The sequence below is a fragment of the Garra rufa genome, chromosome 6, assembly GCF_049309525.1.
Source record: "Garra rufa chromosome 6, GarRuf1.0, whole genome shotgun sequence".
NCBI lineage: Eukaryota > Metazoa > Chordata > Actinopteri > Cypriniformes > Cyprinidae > Garra > Garra rufa.
Genome location: NC_133366.1, coordinates 18,425,079 through 18,448,335, shown reverse-complemented (window position 1 = coordinate 18,448,335; position 23,257 = coordinate 18,425,079). Strand labels below are relative to the sequence as shown.

At 38.2% G+C, this 23,257-nt stretch overlaps 1 protein-coding gene across 1 annotated transcript in view; it reads right to left on the bottom strand.

Moving 5' to 3' along the window:
• htt (huntingtin) overlaps window positions 1–23,257 on the bottom strand; it is a 51,825-nt gene that overhangs the window by 11,785 nt on the left and 16,783 nt on the right. Inside the window, exons 17-56 of the mRNA XM_073841865.1 lie at window positions 23,103–23,200; window positions 22,854–22,993; window positions 22,642–22,705; window positions 20,980–21,080; window positions 19,705–19,851; window positions 19,020–19,140; window positions 18,674–18,819; window positions 18,373–18,524; window positions 17,027–17,229; window positions 16,781–16,904; window positions 16,549–16,673; window positions 15,566–15,676; window positions 15,391–15,468; window positions 14,501–14,724; window positions 14,307–14,385; window positions 13,697–13,858; window positions 13,547–13,602; window positions 12,797–12,945; window positions 12,405–12,541; window positions 12,209–12,325; window positions 11,973–12,095; window positions 11,213–11,463; window positions 10,174–10,316; window positions 9,849–10,059; window positions 9,437–9,572; window positions 8,923–9,102; window positions 8,646–8,822; window positions 8,298–8,374; window positions 8,071–8,209; window positions 7,866–7,988; window positions 7,577–7,787; window positions 7,046–7,191; window positions 4,044–4,221; window positions 3,874–3,957; window positions 3,612–3,793; window positions 3,398–3,524; window positions 2,350–2,453; window positions 2,103–2,257; window positions 1,885–2,024; window positions 1,700–1,782 (exon numbers count right to left, since the gene is read on the bottom strand). Coding sequence (XP_073697966.1) covers window positions 1,700–1,782; window positions 1,885–2,024; window positions 2,103–2,257; window positions 2,350–2,453; window positions 3,398–3,524; window positions 3,612–3,793; window positions 3,874–3,957; window positions 4,044–4,221; window positions 7,046–7,191; window positions 7,577–7,787; window positions 7,866–7,988; window positions 8,071–8,209; window positions 8,298–8,374; window positions 8,646–8,822; window positions 8,923–9,102; window positions 9,437–9,572; window positions 9,849–10,059; window positions 10,174–10,316; window positions 11,213–11,463; window positions 11,973–12,095; window positions 12,209–12,325; window positions 12,405–12,541; window positions 12,797–12,945; window positions 13,547–13,602; window positions 13,697–13,858; window positions 14,307–14,385; window positions 14,501–14,724; window positions 15,391–15,468; window positions 15,566–15,676; window positions 16,549–16,673; window positions 16,781–16,904; window positions 17,027–17,229; window positions 18,373–18,524; window positions 18,674–18,819; window positions 19,020–19,140; window positions 19,705–19,851; window positions 20,980–21,080; window positions 22,642–22,705; window positions 22,854–22,993; window positions 23,103–23,200 — 5,504 coding nt within the window. The remainder of the gene's footprint in view (window positions 1–1,699; window positions 1,783–1,884; window positions 2,025–2,102; window positions 2,258–2,349; window positions 2,454–3,397; window positions 3,525–3,611; window positions 3,794–3,873; window positions 3,958–4,043; window positions 4,222–7,045; window positions 7,192–7,576; window positions 7,788–7,865; window positions 7,989–8,070; window positions 8,210–8,297; window positions 8,375–8,645; window positions 8,823–8,922; window positions 9,103–9,436; window positions 9,573–9,848; window positions 10,060–10,173; window positions 10,317–11,212; window positions 11,464–11,972; window positions 12,096–12,208; window positions 12,326–12,404; window positions 12,542–12,796; window positions 12,946–13,546; window positions 13,603–13,696; window positions 13,859–14,306; window positions 14,386–14,500; window positions 14,725–15,390; window positions 15,469–15,565; window positions 15,677–16,548; window positions 16,674–16,780; window positions 16,905–17,026; window positions 17,230–18,372; window positions 18,525–18,673; window positions 18,820–19,019; window positions 19,141–19,704; window positions 19,852–20,979; window positions 21,081–22,641; window positions 22,706–22,853; window positions 22,994–23,102; window positions 23,201–23,257) is intronic.

Here is a 23,257-nt window from a genome sequence, read left to right as displayed (position 1 = left end):
GTAATGATTTTCTTTTTTTTTAAATAAAGTTAAATGTGCGCAGTTAATTTACATTTGACCGCAGTTAAAGTATTTACTCGTCTAAGATTCCTCAATCAGATTATATTAACGACCTACGGTAAAAAACGGGACAACACTCATATCAGTAACAATAATAGGCAATCTTATTTAATGATTCAGTAATGTTAAAATCATAGACTGTAAAAAATATGGACGTAGTGTCCATGACGTCATCCGTAGATTTCTGAAGAGCGTTTTTGAAGCCTATAGTGGGCGGGATTCGCCGTCGCCATCTTGGAATCTCGTCATCGCGTGCATTCCCGGATCATCGAAAATGGGCAAAGAGGCGGGACGTGGGTGGAGCTGGGTGCTGAAACCACGCCTACTTAGCGCACCAGTGGTGACAGCAGCGGCAATCCTCCTGTCACTCAAATGGCCACGCCCTTAATTATGCAGAACTTTACGGCTTAATATAACTTAAACGGATGAGTTTATAAAAAAAATCACCCCCTCACAGTTGACATGAAGGCCGAAATTAGCTTTATAGTCTAAAACCACTTTTTGAACCAGGCTGTAAACATGTTTTTTTCTGCTGTAAAGTTGGGCATTTTAACATGGGGAGTCAATGGGACTGACTCCCTTTTGCAGCCAGTCTCTAGCGGCCAGTCGATGAATTGCAGTTTAAGCCACTTCCGTGTTGGTTTCAATAGATAGAGCGGGAGGTTGCCGCTTGGTTAAAATGAGCACAGTTACCAACCTCTCGAAATTTTTTATATAGATCCGGGTGTCTGTCTTTCAGGTGCTTTGCGAAATTAGTGGTGTTAGCGCCTTTTGTTAGCACTGCTCTGTAGCAACTCTTATATGATGGCTTGCTTGTGTACTTCGGCTTTCCATGTTCATTTGCTTCATGTCCGAAATATTTCCAGATAGCACTCCTGCTGTGTTCTTTATCAAACAAAGCCGGTCGCGAGGTCGCCGCACTCGCCTTCCTATTCGCTTCACTTGAATGAGACGAGAGACAGGCACTGCGGTCACGCGCCTTTAAGGAGAAGTGAAAGCTCGGCTAGTATCGATACTTCGGGAAATTAGTATTGGTACCGTTCAGATATTTCAGTATCAATATTTATCGAAATATCGATATTTTTGACAACACTAGTTTTAACAACATAACATCTCGTTAAATAATCTTGTTAAATGTGGTTTTAAAAAGAAAAAGATGTTATTTTAACAACATCTTGGTATAAGTTTTAACAACATCTCGTTATTACGAAAAAAGATGTAGTTTTAACGAGAAAAGATGACATAACGTCGTTATTACAACATAATAAAGTGGAACAAATAATGTGTGGCAGCAATGAGTCACCATAAAAAACTAATACTAGCCTAAATTAAAAATATGCTATTACACGTGTGTTTTCTTTCTCAGCTGTTTGATTTCACTTAAGACTTAAATTACTGTTTATGATTACGTGTATCTTGCAAAGACGGGCATTTTGACACAAATGTGTGTGTTTTTAACCATTCAAGGTCTATAAAGTGGGAGCGTGTAACTGCAATAGAGACGATAGGCCAAAATCTCTACCATTTGACAAATTTCTACCGGTTAATCGTGTCTACCGGTATATCGCCCACCCCTAGAATTAAACATACATATAAATTTTAATAAAACCATGGTTTGTAGATTAGTCAGTTTACTAACTTGACCCAGTTTGTAGTCCATGTTGCCCATCTCCCTCTCTGTGTTAATTTGCAGCAGGAGCTTCTCATGGCTGATGAGGGTGCCTGAACATTGCAGACATACAAACACACACACAAAGGTTATGAATGTGACCAAAAACTGTGTACAACATATAGAGTAAAAGGATCTTTCGGCTGAGCACTGACCTGCTGTTGAGGATGATAAGGATGGCACAGGGTCCCAGGCTTGATAGGGGAAGTGTGTGGCGATGTTGTCTCTCTTTGACACCATGGCCTGAATCTCACGCTCAACCATACCTCTAATCACACTCAGCTTACGACCAAACCTACAAAGCACACACAAACTTATGATCCACATCTAAACCCAGAGGCCCAACACATGAATAAAATAAATGTGTACATACCTGGTATCCAGAGCTTTAAGGATTTTATTGCGGGGCTGCTGTTCAGGGCAGCTTACGGCTGGATTTCCTGCTGTCGGCAGAGTCATGGCGCTCAGCACCAGAGAGGTGATGGCCTGAACTGCCAGTACATTTATCTGAGTCCTCTCCATATCCTCCTGTGACACAAACAAACACGTCTTATCTATCACTCACAGTGCCCAAAACCTGGACGAGTGTTTATACTTTTGGCAGTAGCTGAATGATTTACCTCCTGCTGGGTTTCCTCTTCTTGGTCCATCGTGATTGGCTGAGTGACCAGCACTCCCAACAGAGTGGCCCACGTCTCCTCAAACTGTGTCCGACTGCTCCAACCTGCAATATGATGGCAAAGTTGAATTTCCATTATCACTACTCAAGTCTTCAGTGTCACATGATTCTTCTGAAATCATTCTAATATACCGATTTTGTGCTTAAGAAACATTTATTATTATCATCAATGAAACTTTTATGTGAAACTAAATTATTTTTGTAACAACAAGGTAGTAACGACATCATTAAACTAGGGTTTACTATTGAACCACTGTTTTCACATGGACTATTTTAAAGGAGAAGTTCACTTCCAGAACAAAAATTTACTGATAATTTACTCACCCGTTGACAACCAAGATGGTCGTAAAGAAATTATGTTTTTTGAGGAAAACATTTCAGGATTTCTCTCCATATAGCGGACTTTAATGATGGCCCAGAGTTTGAAATTCCAAAATGTGGTTTAAATGCAGCTTCAAAGGGCTCTGAACGATCCCAGCCGAGGAATAAGGGCCTTATCTAGAGAAACTATCAGATACAATTACAATACAATACTATACGATTGTTTTGCTATATAAGACCCTTGTTCATTGGCTGGGATCATTTAGAGCCATTTGAAGCTGCATTTAATCTGAATTTTGAAAGTTCAAACTCACAGGCATCATAGAAGTCCACTATATGGAGAGAAATCCTTTATGACTGAAGAAAGACAGACACAAACATCTTGGATGACAAGGGGGTGAGTAAATTATCTATCTGTAAATTTTGGTTCTGGAGATGAACTTTTCCTTTAACAATGTCTTTGCTACCCTTCTGGGCCTTGAACGTGTCAGTTGCACTTGTGTCTATGCAGAGACAGAAAGCTTTCAAATTGCATCAAAAATATCTTAATTTGTGTTCCAAAGATGAACAAAGATCTTGCGGGTTTGGAACGACATAAGGGTGAGTAATTATTAACAGAATTTTTAACCCTTTAAAAAGACACAAACTCTAAAACTAGTCTCTCATACCCAGAGTGTTAATTCGATAGAGGAACTCTCTGAAGACGTCTTTCTCTTGCAGGAACTCTACAGGGATCTCTGGCAATGCTGTGCCAAATTCTCCACTTGGCCTGGGGGACCAGCCCAGCTTCCAGACCTGTTAAATCAAACACACGAATACTTTCACACACTTCTAAACACATATAAACACAATGAATGCATAAACAGTCGATCATTCTCTCACTAGTGGTGGGATTCGGGTGTAGCTGTTCACAATGGGCAGCCTGGCCAGGCTGATGATGACATTCCGTAGGGTAGGTGTAAGGAATGCTGGGATGTTCCTGTTTCTGTGGTGACCCAGAGCCAGCACACTCTGCAGACCTTCAACCAGCTCAGCCATGATCTCACAACACCTCCATTCAAGTTCTTAAAAAAAAAACAGTTAGATTAAAACTTGTTGTAGAGGTCATCCTGAATCAGTGTATAAAATGTATGAGTTAACTTACTATCTGCAGAGTCCAGCTCATCTTCTGACTGCTCTAATGTTTTCCGCTCCGGCCTCAGAAGCTGGTCACCAGGACCAACAGCGACTACATAACATCAATATCACAAAATGAATATGCATTTTGATTGCTCTTTTATAATGTTTTATTAGGCTGATATTTTTAACACAGACCTGCATGTATGAGGAGCTGTATACAGTGGATGATGGAGCAGGTGTGTGTGAGGTAAGTGTGGGAGGCAAAGTGTGTCCACACCGCCGGCTGCTGGAGAGCCAGACACAGACACGACAGACTCATCTGCATGTCCACACTCAGAGGCAGCTGATCCTGCAGCAAACGCCAAACCACCACCTACAAATAGAGAAAGAGATACATGAGCTGAGTGGCTTTTACTTATGTAGGACTCTATGGGCAATTCTGAAAGCACAGATGTAGTCACGGAATTAGTCATAGAAATGTACTATATAACATGGTACATCATGGAATTTGGTTAGGGATATTATACCACAAAAAGACTAATATTTATTAGTGCAGTCAATCAAATAAAAATAAATAATTAAATCACACATTTGTCTGAGATTAATCGTGATTAATTGAGATTAGTCGTTACTACTTTTAGAAAAATGTGTGATCAATTAATTTTATTTTTTGGTGGATTAATGAAAATCAAAATAAATGTAGAAGCAACATAAAGACAAAAAGTATCTTTTAAATATCTGTTTAATTTTTTCATGACTGAGTATCACTGATACCAATACTACTGATGTCTCTAGGAAATTGTTCTTTTTTCCCTAATATTTAACCATTGACTATAGCCATGTAACATTACAGTATAATTGAGAGCTATCAATTTTACTAGACTAAAAAAAAAAAAAAAATCAGAGTTCGCACTTATCAAACAATTCAAACAACTCTTTCAAATTCTAAAATTAGATAAATAGATAAATAACAATATACTAATAAAACGAAATGGCAAAAATAAAGTGAAGCACATGCAAAGTAATACTACTAAGGTACAGTGTATTAAGTGTACAAATCATTTGATTTAGATTGGGACTTCAAATCCTGTATCGCGAATCATTTGATTTTAATCATTCAATTCGCGAAATAATGCACAAACCGCTAGAGACACTGTGTTCTGATATAAATCAAATTAATAGTATTTAATACTATTTAAATATGAATCCTGCATGTTCTGCATGTCTCTGTGTGAATAAATGGCGTCAATGCACGTTTTTGCTTTTTCTACACACATTAAAGCGTGCGTGAAGCTTGTGGTGTTTTCAGCCTCTGCTACCTTAATGTATAAGTACATGAAGACATAAACAATCTCTAGAACACCTCTAAGAGTCACTTCATGAACAATTTATCATTTAATTTGAGAAAAACTATCATATTAGCCTGGGTGTCCCCATACTGCCTTGCGCAGCGCGATTTTATTCACGCTTCTAGTCAGTCTGGAAACCATGGACCTAATTTTCACCTAAGATAGGGAACCAATCACAGAACGGGGAGGGAGCAGCAAGACGATGACGCCTTCTATGCGACTCACCTTAGCAGTTGGTTATTAACTTAGCTTATCGTTAGCATAAGCGGCTAACGCTAATATGCTGGGCCTTAGAACGATTTTGAGCTATTATACTTTAGCTGTTGCGGCACGGCAACTGTCGCGTCCGGTGTAGACACGGGCTGTATCCGAAATCGCCCCCTATACCCTCAAATAGTGCACTATTTGAGGGGACAGCCATTTTAAGTGGTGTTCGAAACCATAGTGAACGTTCCCGAGTGCACTCATTCAATCCCACAATGCACCGCAAAAACGAGTGTACAACCGATGTACGCTCAACAGCTAGAGATAACCCATAATGCACTGTGAGAGTCGCGCGCCGACTGAATTCCCGCGTCTCGCCAGACGATGGCGCCCGCAGCTGAATCATCCATCCATTCGCTTGTCCACTGCATAATACAGCATACAACGGGTACAAATTCGTTGTAAATTGATTATTAAATTGTTTAACCAGGGTTTATATGTAAACTCCTTGACATAGTTCAAGATAAATCCTTTAATCTAACTACTCGAACTGTCCGTTTTAAATGATTGTTAAACAGTAAGCAATACTATGCAAAAGCGGCAGTCCTTCCGGTGCACTCAGTGTCCGAATTCACTCACTCGTTTTCACTCACTCCTTCAAGTGGACTGAATGAGTGGACTAATGTAGGGAATAGTGAATGAGGGTATAGGGGGTGATTTCGGATACAGCCACGGTGTATAGTGTTCTAAGTTGTTTAGAACGCAAGTTTAAAGCAACTTTTGGCGTTCGCTCTACATGCGTCATCCGGTATAATTGAAACGATTGGCTATGAGCTACGCACAGGCGCATTTGATAGACATTCGTATCGCCCAATAAAAGGCTCTGGGCATTCGTAAACCACGCCTCAAATACGAGAAAATGAACGTGGTTCCCAGACCACGAATCATGACGAAGTCATAACGTGGTCTGGTGATAGCCAGGCTACTATCATATCATATACAAACAGAAACTTTGGTCTTCACAGAAATCCGTCATAATAAAGGTTCGGTTTGACTTGCAGAAACTGTGACAGAAATATATTGCTTAATGTAATGATACTACTACTACTACCACTACTACTACTACTAATAATAATAATACAATTATTATTATTATTACAAACTATTTTTGATTTTGATATTTTTTAGTTTCGCCTTAAAAAGAAGTTTAGAAAAATTTAAATTAAAATAAAAAAAAAGAATTTGGACAAAAATAAAACTGAATTTGGAAATTTGTTTTCTTTGTGGCCAAAAGTATTCTCGTAGCTTCATAAAATTTAAGTTGAACCACTGATGTCAGATGGACTATTTTAATGATGTCCTTACTACCTTTCTGGGCCTTGAACGTGGTAGTACCGTTGCTGTCTACACAGGGTCAGAAAGCTCTCATCAAAAATATTTTAATATATTCTGAAGATGAACAAATGTCTTATGGGTTTAGAACAACATGAGGGTAAGCAATTAATGACAGTATTTTTTAATATCCCTTTAAGAAATTATTTTTCTCCATGCAAAATCCATAGCTGCCCTGATTTCAATATCGATCAACAACTAGAACGTTTCATAAAAAAATCATCTTATTTAAGAACTATGCATCAGTCTTACCTCTATGGCGAGGGTGCTGAAGGTGGTAATTAGTGTCTCTCTGTCTTTGGGAATGTGCAGTGAGGACGGCAGTTTGGACAGAGACAGCAGGTACTGACTCAACACGCCACACAGACTCAACACAGTCTGATAAAACCCAGGCTCACCTGTAACCACAAACAAACATAGGCAATGACAGTGTGTTCATTACCACTTCACTATAATTTGCAGTATTTGCCACAAAGGATAATTCCTATGTACTTACACCTACAAAAGTTTGGAAGCACCTACTCATATTATTATTACTATTTTCACCATGATGGAATAATAATAATTATGTCATCAACACAATGAGATAACACAAACGTAAGAATGGGAATTTTGCAGTGACCACCAGTAATGGTCAACAGCTTGCATTTGCCTTTGCCTTGATAATATTATTGTTCACATTTTATATGTTGATCAGCACCACCTAATGTAGTTGTCATTTAGTTAGATTTAGTTTCATTTTTTGTGCATGAGTAAATAAGCTTAATTTTGATTGTGACTTACTGTAGACTTGATTAAGCTTCTGCCAGTATTCCGCACATGTTTTAGAGGAGAGTAGGAGGGGCTGATGAGGAGAAGGGAGGAGCTCTATGACACCAGCCAATCGTTCGAAGGCGACCTGTTGAGCCGTGTCAAATAAAACCGCTCCGTGATCCTTACACACCCTCTGTACCCCAACACTCAGACATGATGCCAGCAGACACAAGTTGAAGTCCTGCAAATGCAATAATAACACAACATTAGTGTGTGTTTGTGCCATAAAACGAGAGATACGCATGTACTCGTTCTTTACCTTGCAGGTCATGATTTCGTTTAGGTCAGATTGAGGAAGTTTAGTCAGGAGCTCTGTAGTTTCATATAAAGCTCCTTCGCCTCTCAAACAACATTGAGATTTCACCAGAGCAACATACCACTCCTGCAAAACACACACAGAGAAGTAATGATGTTATGTTTTTGCTAAGAGTTTTTCAGCTATTAGTCACAGTTGTAGGTCGGACCTTATTGGGTTCCACATTTTCAGGGGGAGGGGCTGGGTCTCCATCCAGTGGGTGTGAGGTAATTGGGGCGACAGGGCTTGTGGTATCTTCAGCAATAGTGGCTCTAAACCTGTCCAGCAGGGAGTAGAACCTCTGGTGCCTGACATTAGAGAAAAAGGAAAGGTTGGGAAATCTTATCAACAACAACAAAACAAATAGTTCAGAAGTAAACCGATGAGCCGCCTTACCTTTGCGCAAGACCACTGGTCTGCAGGTACTGCTGAATCCTGTCCAGCTCCTCCAGTGGCAGCTGAGCGATGCTATTCTACAGTAGGAAAAGAAAACATTATCCTCAATAATTATTTAGTGCAGTGGTTTTCATCCAGGGGTGCAGAGCCCACTAGGGGGCCTCAGTACACTTCCAAGGGGGCTAATATGATATAAAATAAGCTAAAAGAGCTAAGACGTAAAACTGACATATTATTTATTATTTTAATTTGTTTTTCACAACAACATTCATCTCTATTTACGAACTAGGATTCTCACAGTCCTGGAAAATCTGGATATATGAGGCAATTTTAAAAGTGAGATTTTACCTGCAGAGTCTCAGCAAGCAGCATCTCCACACGTCTGCAGGCGAGTGTGTCCACCATGCGAGCCAGCACACGGAACGGCGTGTTGAGTAGCTTGTCTACGTATAGCATGAGCAGAGCCCCAGACTGACTTAGATGAATGCCTTCCAGACACTGCAGGGTCTTCTTCAGCATTACCGGCTGGAGATTTACACATTTAATATGTAAGCAGTAAGTATGAAAAGATAAGCAAAACATGAACTAAAGGAAGATGCAGTGCATGTGCATATAATGTACATACAGTAGAAAGGTTGTCGCAGCGTGATTGTATAGCCTGTATGAAGAGTCCACTGGCTGCTGAATTTCGGTGCACCGCACTGATGAGATCCTGCACTGGAGGCTCATGGGACAGACTGATCAGATCGCTCACGTGATTTACCGTCAGCCACGTTAGATGCTCAGAGTCATGCAGGTTTTGACACTGAGATGAGAGGAGAAAAAAACATTGCATGGCATTTTTCAGATAAATAATTTTAACGATGCCATTACTACCTTTCTGGGCCTTGAACGTGTCAGTTCCATTGCTGTCTATGCAGAGTAAGAAAGCATTGGGACTTAAAATATCTTAACTTGTGTTCTAAAGATGAACGAAGGTCTTACGGGTTTGGAAGGACTGAAGTAATTACTGACAGAATTTTCTTTTTCATTCACAAAAAAGCAGCGCTATGGCACTTCGAGTAGGTAAAATAAATCTCAAACTGCTAGAGCTCAAACACTGCTTTAAAAAAGCACACACGTTGCTTGAGAAATCTCACCACATAGTCACAGAAAAAGATAAGAGCTCCTCGTCGGACGATCTCTCTGTTACACATCGCCAGCTTCCCCTCTGGGCTCTCCTCCTCTCCAGATGAGTGTGGGCTCAGCAGCTTAGTGCTGGACAGACTGTGCCTCCTGATGAAATTAGGGAAAAGGAAAAACAAGTCGATTACAGAAAAAGTAAAAAATCTGAATAAACAACAACAGATCTACTGCAAGCTTTGTTTTCTACAAACAGCAATTTCAAGCTCCACTTAACCAGCATGTAACTGTAATAAATCACAACCGGTAGAAGGCTAATTTGTTTTTGCCCTTACAAACAGCAGTTTATTCCTGAAATTACCAATAATTTTGCTTTGCCTGACTGTAACAGTGCTTAATTTTAAACAGGTTGCTAGCATATAGTCTGACCTGGGTGTCTGATGCACCTCGGACCACCAGGTGTAGTTGGTATAGTTGATGATGAGAAGGACCTGACACCAGAGCAGGACCAAAGACGGGTGTGTAGTGATGAGCTGGAGCACCAGGCTGTTCAAACCCTCCAAAGTATAAAAACTACCCCCTTCACCTCCCTCTGCCTTCAGTAGCCTGCTGCCCGCTGCCGTGATCCGTCGGAACATTCCTAGAAAGTATATGGGAAATAGGAAGTTACTGAGAACATTAAGTCTGCTGAGCTGGTAAAGGGCATGTGTTTGGTTCCTACACACTGACATGTGACTGTATATGAGTTGCCTACCTGATTTGAAGATGTGGATCAAACACATGAGCAGTGTGCCCAGCTGCTGACAGTAGAACGTGTGCTGTTGTTCACTCATGTCAACTTTCACCTGCTTAGTGGCAATATCATCCAGCAACACCCCCACTAACTGCAATAAGAACCTGAGAAACAACATGAGATTAAATTAAATATTATTGTCATGTTTACCTTGTTGCTATGCTGTTAGTTTTCTGTTTTCAATTTTATTTTATTATTTAATCATTTAAGGATTAGTTCACTAACAGAAAAAAATGTCCTGATAATTGATTTACCCCCATGTCATCCAAGATGTTAATGTCTTTCTTTCATCAAGAAATGAAGGATTTTGAGGAAAACATTCCAGGACTTTCCCCATTCTATGGGCATCAATGGGTTGAAGGTCCAAATTGGAGATTTAATGCAGCTTCAAAGGGTTCTACACGATCCCAGCTGAGGAATAAGGGGCTTATTTAGCGAAACAGTCTGTCATTTTCTAAAAAAAACCTAATAAAAATAGTTTATATAGTAAATATAGTTTTTAACCACAAAATGCTCGTCTTGCACTAGCTATGCCATTCATGTCCACACGTTGGAAAAGTCATGTGTGGTTAGTTCTTTGTCTGTGTTCTTTGGTTCAAAAAGGTAGGTCACCCTAGCATGATTACGTAATGCATGAGGTCGAGCAAGTGCAAGCTGAGTATTTGTGGTAAAAAATTATATAAATTCTTTTTTTGGGGGGTTTTTTAGAAAATGATTGACTGTTCTGCTAGATAAGACCCTTATATCTCGGCTGGCATCACGTAGTGCCCTTTGAAGCTGCATTGAAGCTAAAATTTGGACCTTCAACTTGTTGGTTCCCCATTGAAGTCCACGATATGGAGAAAAATCCTGGAATGGAACTGAAGAAAGAAAAACATGAACATTTTGGATAAAATAGGGGTGTGTCAATGACCAGGAAAATTTAATTTAAATTGAATGGAAATGAACTAATCCTTCAGCCCTAATTTTCCAAACTTTATTTCCAGTGACCAGCAATTACCTAGAAAACGTCTCCTCAGGAGGGATGCGCTGTGGCTCTCCATGGGCGTCTTCCATGGTGGTAGGCAGGGCTTCAGGAGGAGAGGGGTCATCTTCTCGCAATCGACGAATGGTGGAACAGGAGAGGAGGTACGGCGACAAAGAAAGCTCCTGAATACGAGACAGTATGATGTCCTCTGTGGATTGTGAGATAAGGACGCGCAGGATGGCGAGAATCCCAGACACCCACAACTGCACTGTACCCACTGATGCCTACAGAAGAAAACAGGGAAACAATGTTCCAATTAATAGGATGAAAGTAAACTTGCATTCAATTAGACCCATTGTAACAGGTGTAGAAAATCAAGCAACTAGCCTTGCAGTCTGCATTTATAAACATTTGTAAACAAAAAAAAGGGGTTGTTCTGAAGACTTCAGTGAAGTCAAGTGTGGAATTGTGAAATTTTATCCCTGCTAAATTTTAAGTATACACAACCAGTCAAAAGTCAAAAGAGAATGGGGAAGTGTGTCCAAACTTTTGACTGGCAGTGTAAGTGTAAAGCACGCTAACACTGGACTCCGGAGCAGCTGAAACCTGCTCTGTGGAGTGACGAATCACACTTCCACACTCTATTTGGCAACCTTTATGATCGAAATTTTGCTTATGTGACCACAACTTTACATGCTTTTTGACTGTCAATCTTCATTCTATTCATCTAGTAATAATAATATCTACTGCATGAGGAAAGTTATCTAAGCAATGAACGACTGAAAGTTCTCACAAGTGTAGAAGGTGTGATGAACATGCTCTTCAGTAGCATGTCCACCGGCCGCAGGGAGGAGGGAGCCACTGTTTCAAACAGTGTGTTTAACACTCCCAATGCCTCATGGGAGTCCAGGTGCATCTGTTATTCACACAAAAGCAAATCTGTAAAATACACTTATTTAAAAACACAAAACTGTTCATTCGATTTTATTCTGAATTTGAGTAGAGAAAGGTGATTAGATAGAGCCGTACTTGCTGTTTGCCGATCATTGGCAGTATGATGTCAGCAATCTGCCGTGAAAGCCTCTTCCATTTATCTTCATTCTCTTTATGGCACTGCTGTAGGACTAGAATAAACATTTCCAGCACCTACACACACAAACATCCATTATTTTACATGTAAATCCATGAATGCAATAAAAATACACGCACCAGCACAAAGCGTTACCTGATGGTGTTGTATAAGGCGTAGCAGCATGGACACCACCACTTCCTTTTGAGTGTCCAGCTCCTTCCCTGCATCTGCTTTATTGGAGCCCCGCAGGACAAAGAGATCGTGAACTATAGGCTGCAGTGCAGGGATTGCTGGGAAATAAAGAGAAGCATAAGAATAAACAGTCAAACTTGTTTTAATGATTATATTAATGATTAATGTTTATGTCATATTTTAAAGCAAATATTTCTGAATATGCAAATATTTTTTGTTTAATTTAGACTGTTTGTTCACTATTAGCAAACTTAAAAAATTGGAGTGTTGTTACATTTTCTGTTTAAGGACGTAAAAAAAATAAAAAATAATATGTGTGTGTGTGTGTGTATTTGTATTGTGATTCTACACACCGTGTGTTACTGCCTTTCTGTCGCTGGCCATGATGCCATCACAGAGCTGAATAATCTTTGGGATGCTGATTATCTGTTTGGAGTGGTAGCGCTCATAGGACAGCAGAACCAGGAAAAAGAAAATGTTGGGCACAATCTCTTCCGAGTCCCTGCACAACAAAAATTTTAAAAATCCGTTTAGTGCAAACTTAATATAATAAAATCATGTGCATTTGATTGTACACTACTGTTCAAAAGTTTGGGGCCAGTAAGATTTTTTTAATACTTTAATTCAAGAAGGATGACATGATGAAGTTACAGTAATATATATATATATATATATATAAATACACATATATTTCAAATGTTGTTCTTTTCCACTTTTATATTTATATTTATTTTATGTATCACAATTTCCACAAAAATATTATTCAGCACAACTGTTTTCTACATTGATAATGATATGATAACTTATGAACCAAATCAGCATATTAACATGATTTCTAAAGGATCATTAAAGACTATAATGGCTGTTGAAAATTCAATATCAATATCCAGAATCACAGATATAAATTACATTTTAAAATCTATTCAAATAAAAAACTGTTTTGTAATAATATTTTACAATATAAGTGTTTTACTGAATTTTTGATGAAATAAATGCAGCATTGGTGAACATAAGAGACTTATTTCAAAAACAATAAAAAAAATCTTACCCTAAAATGACCCCAAACTTTTTAATGTTAGTGTGACTATGTGAGATGATCTTACCTGAACTGCCCCACTTCAATATACTCAAACTGCTTCAGCACGAAACCAATGAATACCTAAAAACAAAAGGATAGTAAAATTTTACAATGGTGTACGCCCAATGTTGAGTAAAGTAGCATTTTTACTCAGTAGGAGCTCTAAAAGACTCACCTGGTCTGAATCAAGCAAACAGTAGTTAACCCGAAGCTGCACAAGTTGGGCGAGTAGGTCCAGCACCTGTCTTTGCAGAGCAACCGAGGTGCTGGTGGTGTACTGCTTCAGGGCCTTTATCACCAACGGCTCAAACAAACGAATGTGATTATGAATGGCATTCTGAAACACAAACAAGTAGTCTACTATTAAACACTAAAACTTTAGTTAGTCAAGATGTCATCATAATGTAAAAAGGTTAGTTCACCCAAAAATGAAAATTCTGCCATTAATTACTCACTTTCAAGTTGCTCCAAACCTGTAAGACCTTCGTTCATCTTCAGAACACAAGTTAAAATATTTTTATGAAATCCAAGAGTTTTCTGACCCTGCATAGACAGCAACGCAACTACCACGTTCAAGGCCCAGAAAGGCAGTAAGGACATAAAATAGTCCATGTGACGTCAGTGGTTTCATCAAAAATATGTTAATTTGAGTTCCAAAGACAAATGAAGGTCTTACAGGTTTGGAACGCCATAAGGGTGAGTAATTACTGACAGAATTTTCATTTTTCCCTTTAATTACATTTTAATGTTTTTTAATTATAGTCATGAGTTATGAGGCGACCTACCTTGTCTCCTCTGTGCCGAGTGACATTGGTGATACTTGACCTCAGCTGATTCGAGACTTTTTGCATGACATCAAACCACCTATAGGATCACAGCGACGACATGTTAAGTCATTACGTGTCTCTTAATTTTGTTTATTATATTTATAGATACATCTTCATGAGGCAATATTATACACAAGGATTCTCTTACTCACCCAGAGGCGTCCTGTTCTTGTTCAGCTTGCACCATGTTTCTGAGGCTGGCATCTGCGAGGGCCTGGGTAAAGTGAGTGTATGGGGCCATGAAGCAGTAATGGTAGAGGCCGGGTCTGACACTGCTCGAGCCAAGCCGAAGGGCCTTGCCCTGGGACCGACATGGGTGAGACGAAGCCCCCTCATACTGAGATGCAAGATTGGTTCCAAACAACGCCTTCAAAAGCTGTAAGCACAGAGCTCACGGTGAAGACCAGGACTTTGTAATGTCATGGATTAAAGGAGAAGTTCACTTCCAGAAGGAAAATTTCTTGGTAATTTACTTACCCCCCTTGTCATCCAAGACGTTCATGTGATTCTTTCTTCAGTCGAAAAGAAATTAAGGTTTTTGAGGAAAATATTCCAGGATTTTTCTCCATATAGTGGACTTCAGTGGAGATCAACGGGTTGCAAATTGCAGTTTGAATGCAGCTTCAAAAGGCTCTAGCCCTGAGGAATAAGGATCTTATCTAGTAAAACTGTCATTTAAAAAAAAAAAAAAAAATTAAATTGATGTAATTTTTAACCACAAAGGCTCGTCTTGCACTAGCTTAACCTCATGAGCCCCCTTTTATTTTTTTTAAGAAAATTAACAATCATTTTACTAGACAAGACCCTTATTCTTTGTCTGTGAGCCTTTTGAAGCTGCATTCAAACTGCAATTTGGACTCGTTGGCCACCACTGAAGTCCACTACATGGAGAAAAATCCTGGAATATTTTCCTCAAAAACCTTAATTTCTTTTCGACTGATGAAAGAAAGAGATGAAGATGGATGACAAGGGGGTGAGTAAATTATCCAAAAATTTTCATTCTGGATAAGAACTTGATGTTCTAAATAACTAAATGTCTAACCTGCTGAACACACACAGTGGCCATAGTGGGTTCCCGTGAAAAACAGGACTTGAGGTAACCCAGGATCTCTTCAACACACTATATAGATAAAAAAAAAAAACAGGGTTGAATTTTGTTCTTGACATTAATTATGCTTCACTTACTGACAAGATGGAATTAAGCTTTGACATCATACTTTGCCAATATCGTGCAGGGTGGCCAACTCAAGCAGCTGCGAAAGGACATCAAGCGCCGACCTCAGGAAACTCCCAAACTTCTCATTGGTGTTGTGAAGGTCTAATGTAACCTTGGAAAAGAAAATAGAAACTGTAAGCATGATAAATCCAGCAGGGATGGGCATTTGGTTTATCTTGTCCACCTGAATTAAGTACTTTGAATTAGGTATATAAGAACAATCATAAACAAATTTTATTTTAAATAGATTTTCTATAACATTATGAATGTTTTTACTGTTACTTTTCATTAATTTAAAGGTATAGTTTACCCAAAAATGAAAATTCTGTCATTAATTATTCATCACCATGTCGTTCCAATCCCGTAACACCTTTGTTGATCTACAGAACACAAATTAAGATATTTTTGTTGAAATCCAAGAGCTTTCTTACCCTGCATAGACAGCAATGCAACTGATACATTCAAGGCCCAGAAAGGTAGTAAGGACATTGTTAAAATAGTCCATATGACATCAGTGGTTCAATTTTAATTTTATGTGGCTACAAGAAAAAAAAACTACTTTATTCAACAATTTCTTCTCTTCCGTGTTCTTACTACCTTTCTAGGCCTTGAATGTGTCAGTTGCGTAGATGTCTATGCAGGGTCAGAAGGCTCTTGGATCACATCAAAAATAATTAATTTGTGTTCCAAAGTTGGTCATTTTTTTGGTTAACTATCCCTTTAATTGCACCCTTGCTGAATAAAAGTATTAATTTCTTCCAAAAAATAAAAAAATAATAAAAATTGTACTGAACCCAAACTTTTCAACAGTAGTCGCTATACAGTAGTCAACATTCGAAGTGGATCAAAAAAGTTAATCAAAAGTTGTCCTAAGATAAGAATGGGTATTCTTTTTGGTTTTAGGACAAATTTGATGAAAGGTTTTGATCCACTTCGAATGTTGACTACTGTATATAAAAGACAAACTTTTGACTGCAAACTGACTTTGTAATTAGCATGTGTAGCTCTCAGTGCATCATAAAGCTTCAGATAAGGAGGGAGGTGATAAAAGCTGCCCAGAGTGGTGGATTTGTTAACTGCTGGTGTCGCTGTGCTGTCCGCTGCTCTGCCTGTATAGAAAAACAGTGCAAGATATCTGTAAATATTCAACTAAAAAAATACAAAAAACATACTCACAGTAGAATTATTCACGTGTATGGTCAACAAGTGACTGTACCTGTGTTGGCTTCTCCTTTCTTTGGGCTCATGGGGGTACTGCTTGGCTCAGTCATATCCTTCTCTTTACCCTTTCGTCTGATTGGACTGAGAGATGGAGTGTTGCCCAATGAGGGCAAAGAAGCCTGAAGGAAAGATTAACAGAAATGACAAAGCTTTAAATATGGTTTGTAACTACTAAGTACAGTTGATGTGATGTACACTTAAAGCATTATTGTAATCAGTATCTACTGAATGCTTCCTTTACCTTGACTGCAGGGCCTGGGGGTGTGTCATCCAGTACATGGGCGCAGATGTTGAGGATCTTCAGCAAGTGTGAGAACAGCTGCTCCACCATCACAACCAGACAGCGATCGTTAAGAGCAGGCCACGCCTCCTCCGCCTTCGAGGGGGCGGGGTTAGACTCTTCCTCACCTGCCCACGGACTCTTCATGCACTTTGGTGCAACAGCTACAAAAACAAAGTAAAAAATTAAAATAAATAAATTATTAGAATGAGACTTTCATTAGCCTTGGATGAACAGAAGAGAATCACACTTAAAGAGATAGTTCTCCCAAAAATTATGTTCCAAACCCGTGAGACTTCCATTCATCTTCTGAACACAAATTAAGATATTTTTGATGAAATCCGAGAGCTTGGAAGAGAAGAAATTGCTAAATAAAGTTACTTGTTTTCTTTGTGCACAATAAGTATTATCATAGCATCATAAAATTAAGCTTGAATCACTGATGTCACATGCTATTTTAACCATGTCCTTACTACCTTCCTGGGACTTAAACGGTTTAGTTGCGTTGCTATCTATGGAGGGTCAGAAAGCTCTTGGATTTAAAACAAAATATCCGAATTTGTCTTCCGAAGATGAACGATGGCCTTACGGGTTTGGAACGACATGAGGGTGAGTAATTAATGAGAGAATTTATATTTTTGGGTGAACTACCCCTTAAGGAGTAGTTCACTTTCAGAACAAAAATTTACAGATAATGTACTCACCCCTTGTCATCCAAGATGTTTATGTCTTTCTTTCTTCAATCGTAAAGAAATGGTGGGTTTTTTTTTTTTAAGAAAAACATCTCAGGATTTCTCTCCATATAATGGACTTCTATGGTGCCCCCAAGTTTGAACTTCCAAAATGCAGTATAAATGCAGCTTCAAAGGGCTCTAAATGAACCCAGCCGAGGAAGAAGGGTCTTATCTAGCGAAATGATCGGTTATTTTCAAAAAACATTTACAACTTATATACTTTTTAATCTCAAACGCTATTTAATTTGAGGTTAAAAAGCATATAAATATATATATTTTTTTTTTTTTTTTTTTTTTTAGAAAATAGTTCAAACTCGGGGGCACCATAGAAGTCCATTATACAGAGAGAAATCTTGAAATGTTTTACTCTAAAAACATAATTTTTTTTACAACTGAAGAAAGAAAGACATGAACATCTTGGATGACAAGGGGGTGAGTACATTATCTGTAAATTTTCGTTCTGAAAGTGAAATACTCCTTTAAGGGCTTGCATTAAACGTCACATTACATTACAAAATGACTGCAAACAGCCAAGGTGTGACTGTAGCTACTCTAATCTAAATGATTCTGTACCGGCGAGAAGGTTTCCAGAAAGTAGCAGAGCAGCCTGATGGGCGGTGAGATCAAGAGGGAACCAGGCAGAGGAGATGAGAGACAAAACTATGCTGGCCACACCGACCGTCAGAGACCGGCGCACCTCCTCACTACCACCAGGCTGAGAGAGACTACAGAAGAAGAGAATATTTATACTATTGCAGAGTGAAAAAAGACAGAAAAAACATTGCACTTACATTGGCTTTTTATATTTTTTAAATAAAAAAGGGGGATGTTAATGCTGTAAGGTTCATATTTTTCCAAACAAAAACATGTGTACCTAAAAGAACGTCCTCGGCTGCGGTACTGGCTGGAGCGGTTGAGATGAAAGACAGAGGAGCTCACAAAGCCACAATGCCAGCCTGTGCTCCAAGTGCACACTGGGAATGTGCTGGACAAAAGGCACAAAGCCTCACAACAGCCAAACTAGAGAGATGACATTAAGAGATTAGATCTTGGGTTCAAATGAGACCACTTATCATAACAGCATAAAAGCAGATGTTTGTTATTACTGTACCACCAAACAGAACTACTTTCAACCATACAGAAGCCCCGTTTCATTATGGTACTTCAAGAAAAAATAAGAGATTACTCGAGACAAATCTCTTGAAGGTTAAAGCACTCACGGTCATGGCTCTGGAAGTGGAGGAGGAGAGGGCGTGGGAGATGGCAGTGATGACCCGAGATAGGTTGTTCTCCACTGTAACATCCGGTGGGCTCTGACCCAGATTGTAGCCACGGTATGTTCTGCAGTGAAGCAGATCATATAAAAATTCGATTTAAACCAAGCACACAATTATTGGAAACTCTGGTGTCAGTAAGATTATTACTTTTTGATTAAGTTTTTAAAAGAAGTCTCTCATGCTCTCTAAGGCTGCTGTAAATTGCAATGCTATTGTGAAATATTATTAGCAGTTTTTAAATATTCTTGCCATTTAAAACAAATGTTTTGTTTGAATATATGATAAAATATAATTAATTTCTGTGATGGTAATTACTCCAGTCGGTGTCACGTGATCCTTTAGAAATCATTCTAATATGCTGATTTTCTGCTCAAGAAACATTACTTATTATTTTCAATGTTTTCAATGTGCTGCTTAATATTTTTGTGGAAATTGTTTTTTCAGGACTCTTGATGAATAGAAAATTCAAAATAACAGCATGCATTTGAAATAGATACCTTTTGTAACATAATATTTACTTTTTTTAATTAATTTACCAAAAAAAAAAAATGAATAGCACAATGAATAAACAAATACAAATGAAAGCTGCCATTTAAACACATGCAACTGAAAAATGGCTGTAGTGTACCGTGTAATAGTGCTGACAGTGAACTGCGATGGAGGCTGGGTCTCGTGCATTAGCAGTTGCAGGTACACACTGCTCTGATCTCGAGCGATGGCCACAACCGGGTCTGTCTGAGCCTGGTCACAGTCATAGAACAACCTGGGCACCAACCTGAGCAGAGAAAGATCGATCAAAATTGTGAGAGAAAGGGTGAGATTTGTGATGTGGGTAAAACTTTATTTTAGGGATCAATTCTTACTATTAACGGTGTACTACTAGAATATTGGCCGTTTGTTAGTACTTAGCACATATTATGAGATCTCCTAATACCACCCCATACCTAAACTTAACAACTACCTTACTAACTATTAATAAGCAGCAAATTAGAGCTCACTGAGGCATGATCATACCCTGGAAATCCAGAGGTCTCGCGAGAGCACAATTTGAATTGTCTCTGCAAGACACTCTGGCATCGAGCAATGATGCAGGTTACTGCAATACGTAAGCAATTGTGGGAACCAATCAAATCGGTGTATCTGATGTAGGCGGGCCAGAGGCGAGCTAAGCTGATGATGACAGCGCTGCGACGTCCGAATCATATAGTAAACTTTGAAAGATCGCTGTCGCTACAGATGAACAACAAGTTGTTTGAAACGGCTTTGGCCGCTACAATGAACGAGTTAGACTTGGCTTTCCATATAAAAGAGGAACAGAAAACTGAAAACTCAAATCATTCCTCTGCAAGAAGGACGTTTTTGCTGTTTTGCCGACTGGATACAGCAAGAGTTTAATCTATCAGTTCACGAGTTCACGCTTACATATAATTAGCCGGAGAATAGTAGTGCATGTTTGGCGTGCTGTCCGGTGAAGGGCTCCGAGCTCGGGAGTGGCCCGAACCCAGAGTACGTTACCCCCCAATAGGAGTAGCGAGAACTCGGAGTGATGAGATGGGGTGGTGGAGGTTTACTGATAAACCATCGAGTGAATTGAGGGGAGTCAGCTGTATTTAAACCTATGGCGCTGATTGCCTTGTGATGTTTACGCTAAGCATCTGACTCGCTTCTGCCGAACTTTGTTAATGAAACATCATTTAGCTCTGCTGGTAGCTAAGCGTGTATTGTTGTGATTGGTCGTGGCGTTATCCAATTGCGTGCAGTTAGAGTTTCAAATGCATGCTTGCTGCCACCCCTCGAGTTAGGCAGTTTTCATTGCTCGATCCCAGACCCATAATCTTAATAGATTAGGGTCTGGATTTTTCCAGGCTAGCATGATCAGTCAGGAATAAAAACATCTGAATACCTGCCGATGGTGTTTGCCGCCACATGTCTCACACGTGGGTCCTCATCGGCCAGTAGATAAAGCACAACATCATTCAGAACCCGGTCCTGAAGTCTCAACAACTAATAATATTAAAATAAATAAAAAATTAATTATACATTACAGTACATACATTTTTAAATACATTAAAACATTAATCATAAAACATATTCATTATTATATGTGACCCTGGACCACAAAACCAGTCATAAGGTTAAATTTTACAAAACTGAGATGTATACATCGTATGAAAGTTCAATAAATAAGCTTTCTATTGATGTATGGTTTGTTAGGATAGGACCATATTTGGTCGAGATGCATCTATTTGAAAATCCGGAATCTGAGGGTGCAAAAAAATTAAAAAACTGAGAAAATCACCTTTAAAGTTCTCCAAATTAAGTTCTTAATGCATATAACTAATCAAAAATTACATTTTGATATATTTACAGTAGGAATTTTACAAAAATTATTCATGGAACATGATCTTTACATAATTTCCTAATGATTTTTAGCATAAAAGAAAAATCAATAATTTTGACCCATACAAAGTATTTTTGGCTACTGCTACAAATATACCCCAGCGACTTAAGACTGGTTTTGTGGTCCAGGGTCACATATATATATATATATATACACAAACACATTGTGTTTTACTGGGATCAGTAAGATTTTTAATATTTTTAAAGAATTCTCTTATGCTCATCAAGGCTGCATTTTCTTGATCAAAGGTACAGAAAAAAAACGTTAATATTGTGAAATATTATTACACATTAAAATAATGGTTTTCATCAGGCATTACTCTACTTTTTGGTGTTACATGATCCTTTAGAAATCATTCTAATATGCTGACTTATTACTTTTATTATCAATATTGGAAACAGTCATGCTGCTTAATATTTTTTGGAACAAGTGATTATTTTTTTAGGATTCTTTGATGAATAAAATGTTAAAAATAACAGCATTTATTCAAAATAGAAATCTTTTCTAACAATACAAATCTTTGCTATCACAGTTGATCAATTTAACACATCCTTGGTGAATAAAAGTATTACTTTTAAAAAACAAAATAAAATATAAATATATTGACCACAAACTTTTAAATGGTGGTTTATATTGTAACAAAGGGTTTCTTTTTTAAATAAATGCTGTTCTTTTTAACTTTTTATTTATTAAAGAATCCTGAAAAAAGTATCACAGGTTACAACTAAATATCAAGCAGCAATGTTTTCAACATTGATAATAAATCTGCATATTAGAATGATTTCTGAAGGATCATGTGACACTGAAGACTAGAGTAATGATGATGAAAATTCAGCTTTGCATCACAGGAATAAATTACATTTTAAAATACATTCACAAAGAAATCAATTATTTTACACTGTAATACAATTTTTTCTGAATTTTTGGGTAAAGTGTGTAAGATGCTTTTTCATGAACAGGTTTTTAGACATAAAATCATGATCAATATATTCTTCAAAAATGTATCTTTGTGTGTTACACAAAAGAAAGTCAAATAGGAACACTAAAAATGGAATACATTATGACAGAACTATTATTTTATTATTATTCTTTTAATCATTATTTAATGCACCAAATGAATCCTTTATTTTAAATTGAATAAAAAGAGAAAGAAATATGACAAACCCCAGTATAGTGATGCTCTCCTTTGTGCAACTTCTCAGTTTTTCTCTCCAAAAAACATACTAACCTGACAAACACAGAAACAGTAGGTGATTTTAACGATTAGAAGTTCAGCAGTTGTATAGTTATTACAAATATATTTGCCCTTATAAAAGACTGTATCAAAATGTTCTTTACAACATATTCAAATACAAGTAAAGTTTGTGTCAACCTACCGGAAATCTATCTCAGCAAGCGTCTCCAAAAGCTCAGTGCGAACCAGCCAATAGGAGCAGTCCTTCAGGGTCAGTAGATCAATGAGCAGCTGCAGGCCAAGTTCACTTAGACTGCCATTGCACAACGCCATGATACAGGCCTGTAGTTGTGGAAAAACACACAATATTTCTATAATCTTCTATAACTAACAGACTCAAACTAGCATTCTTCACGTTTAAAAATGATCATGTATACATATATATCCTCACCCTAACAGCAGCACAGCCCATTTTACATGTGACTGAAGATTCATCTTTTAGACTTCGCTGCAGCAGAGGCACAAAGTTTCCGAGTGTCACAGAGCTTCCTGAGAAAACAGAAAGACAGAGAATGTGAAGACAAGCCTTCGAGTGTGTGATTTATT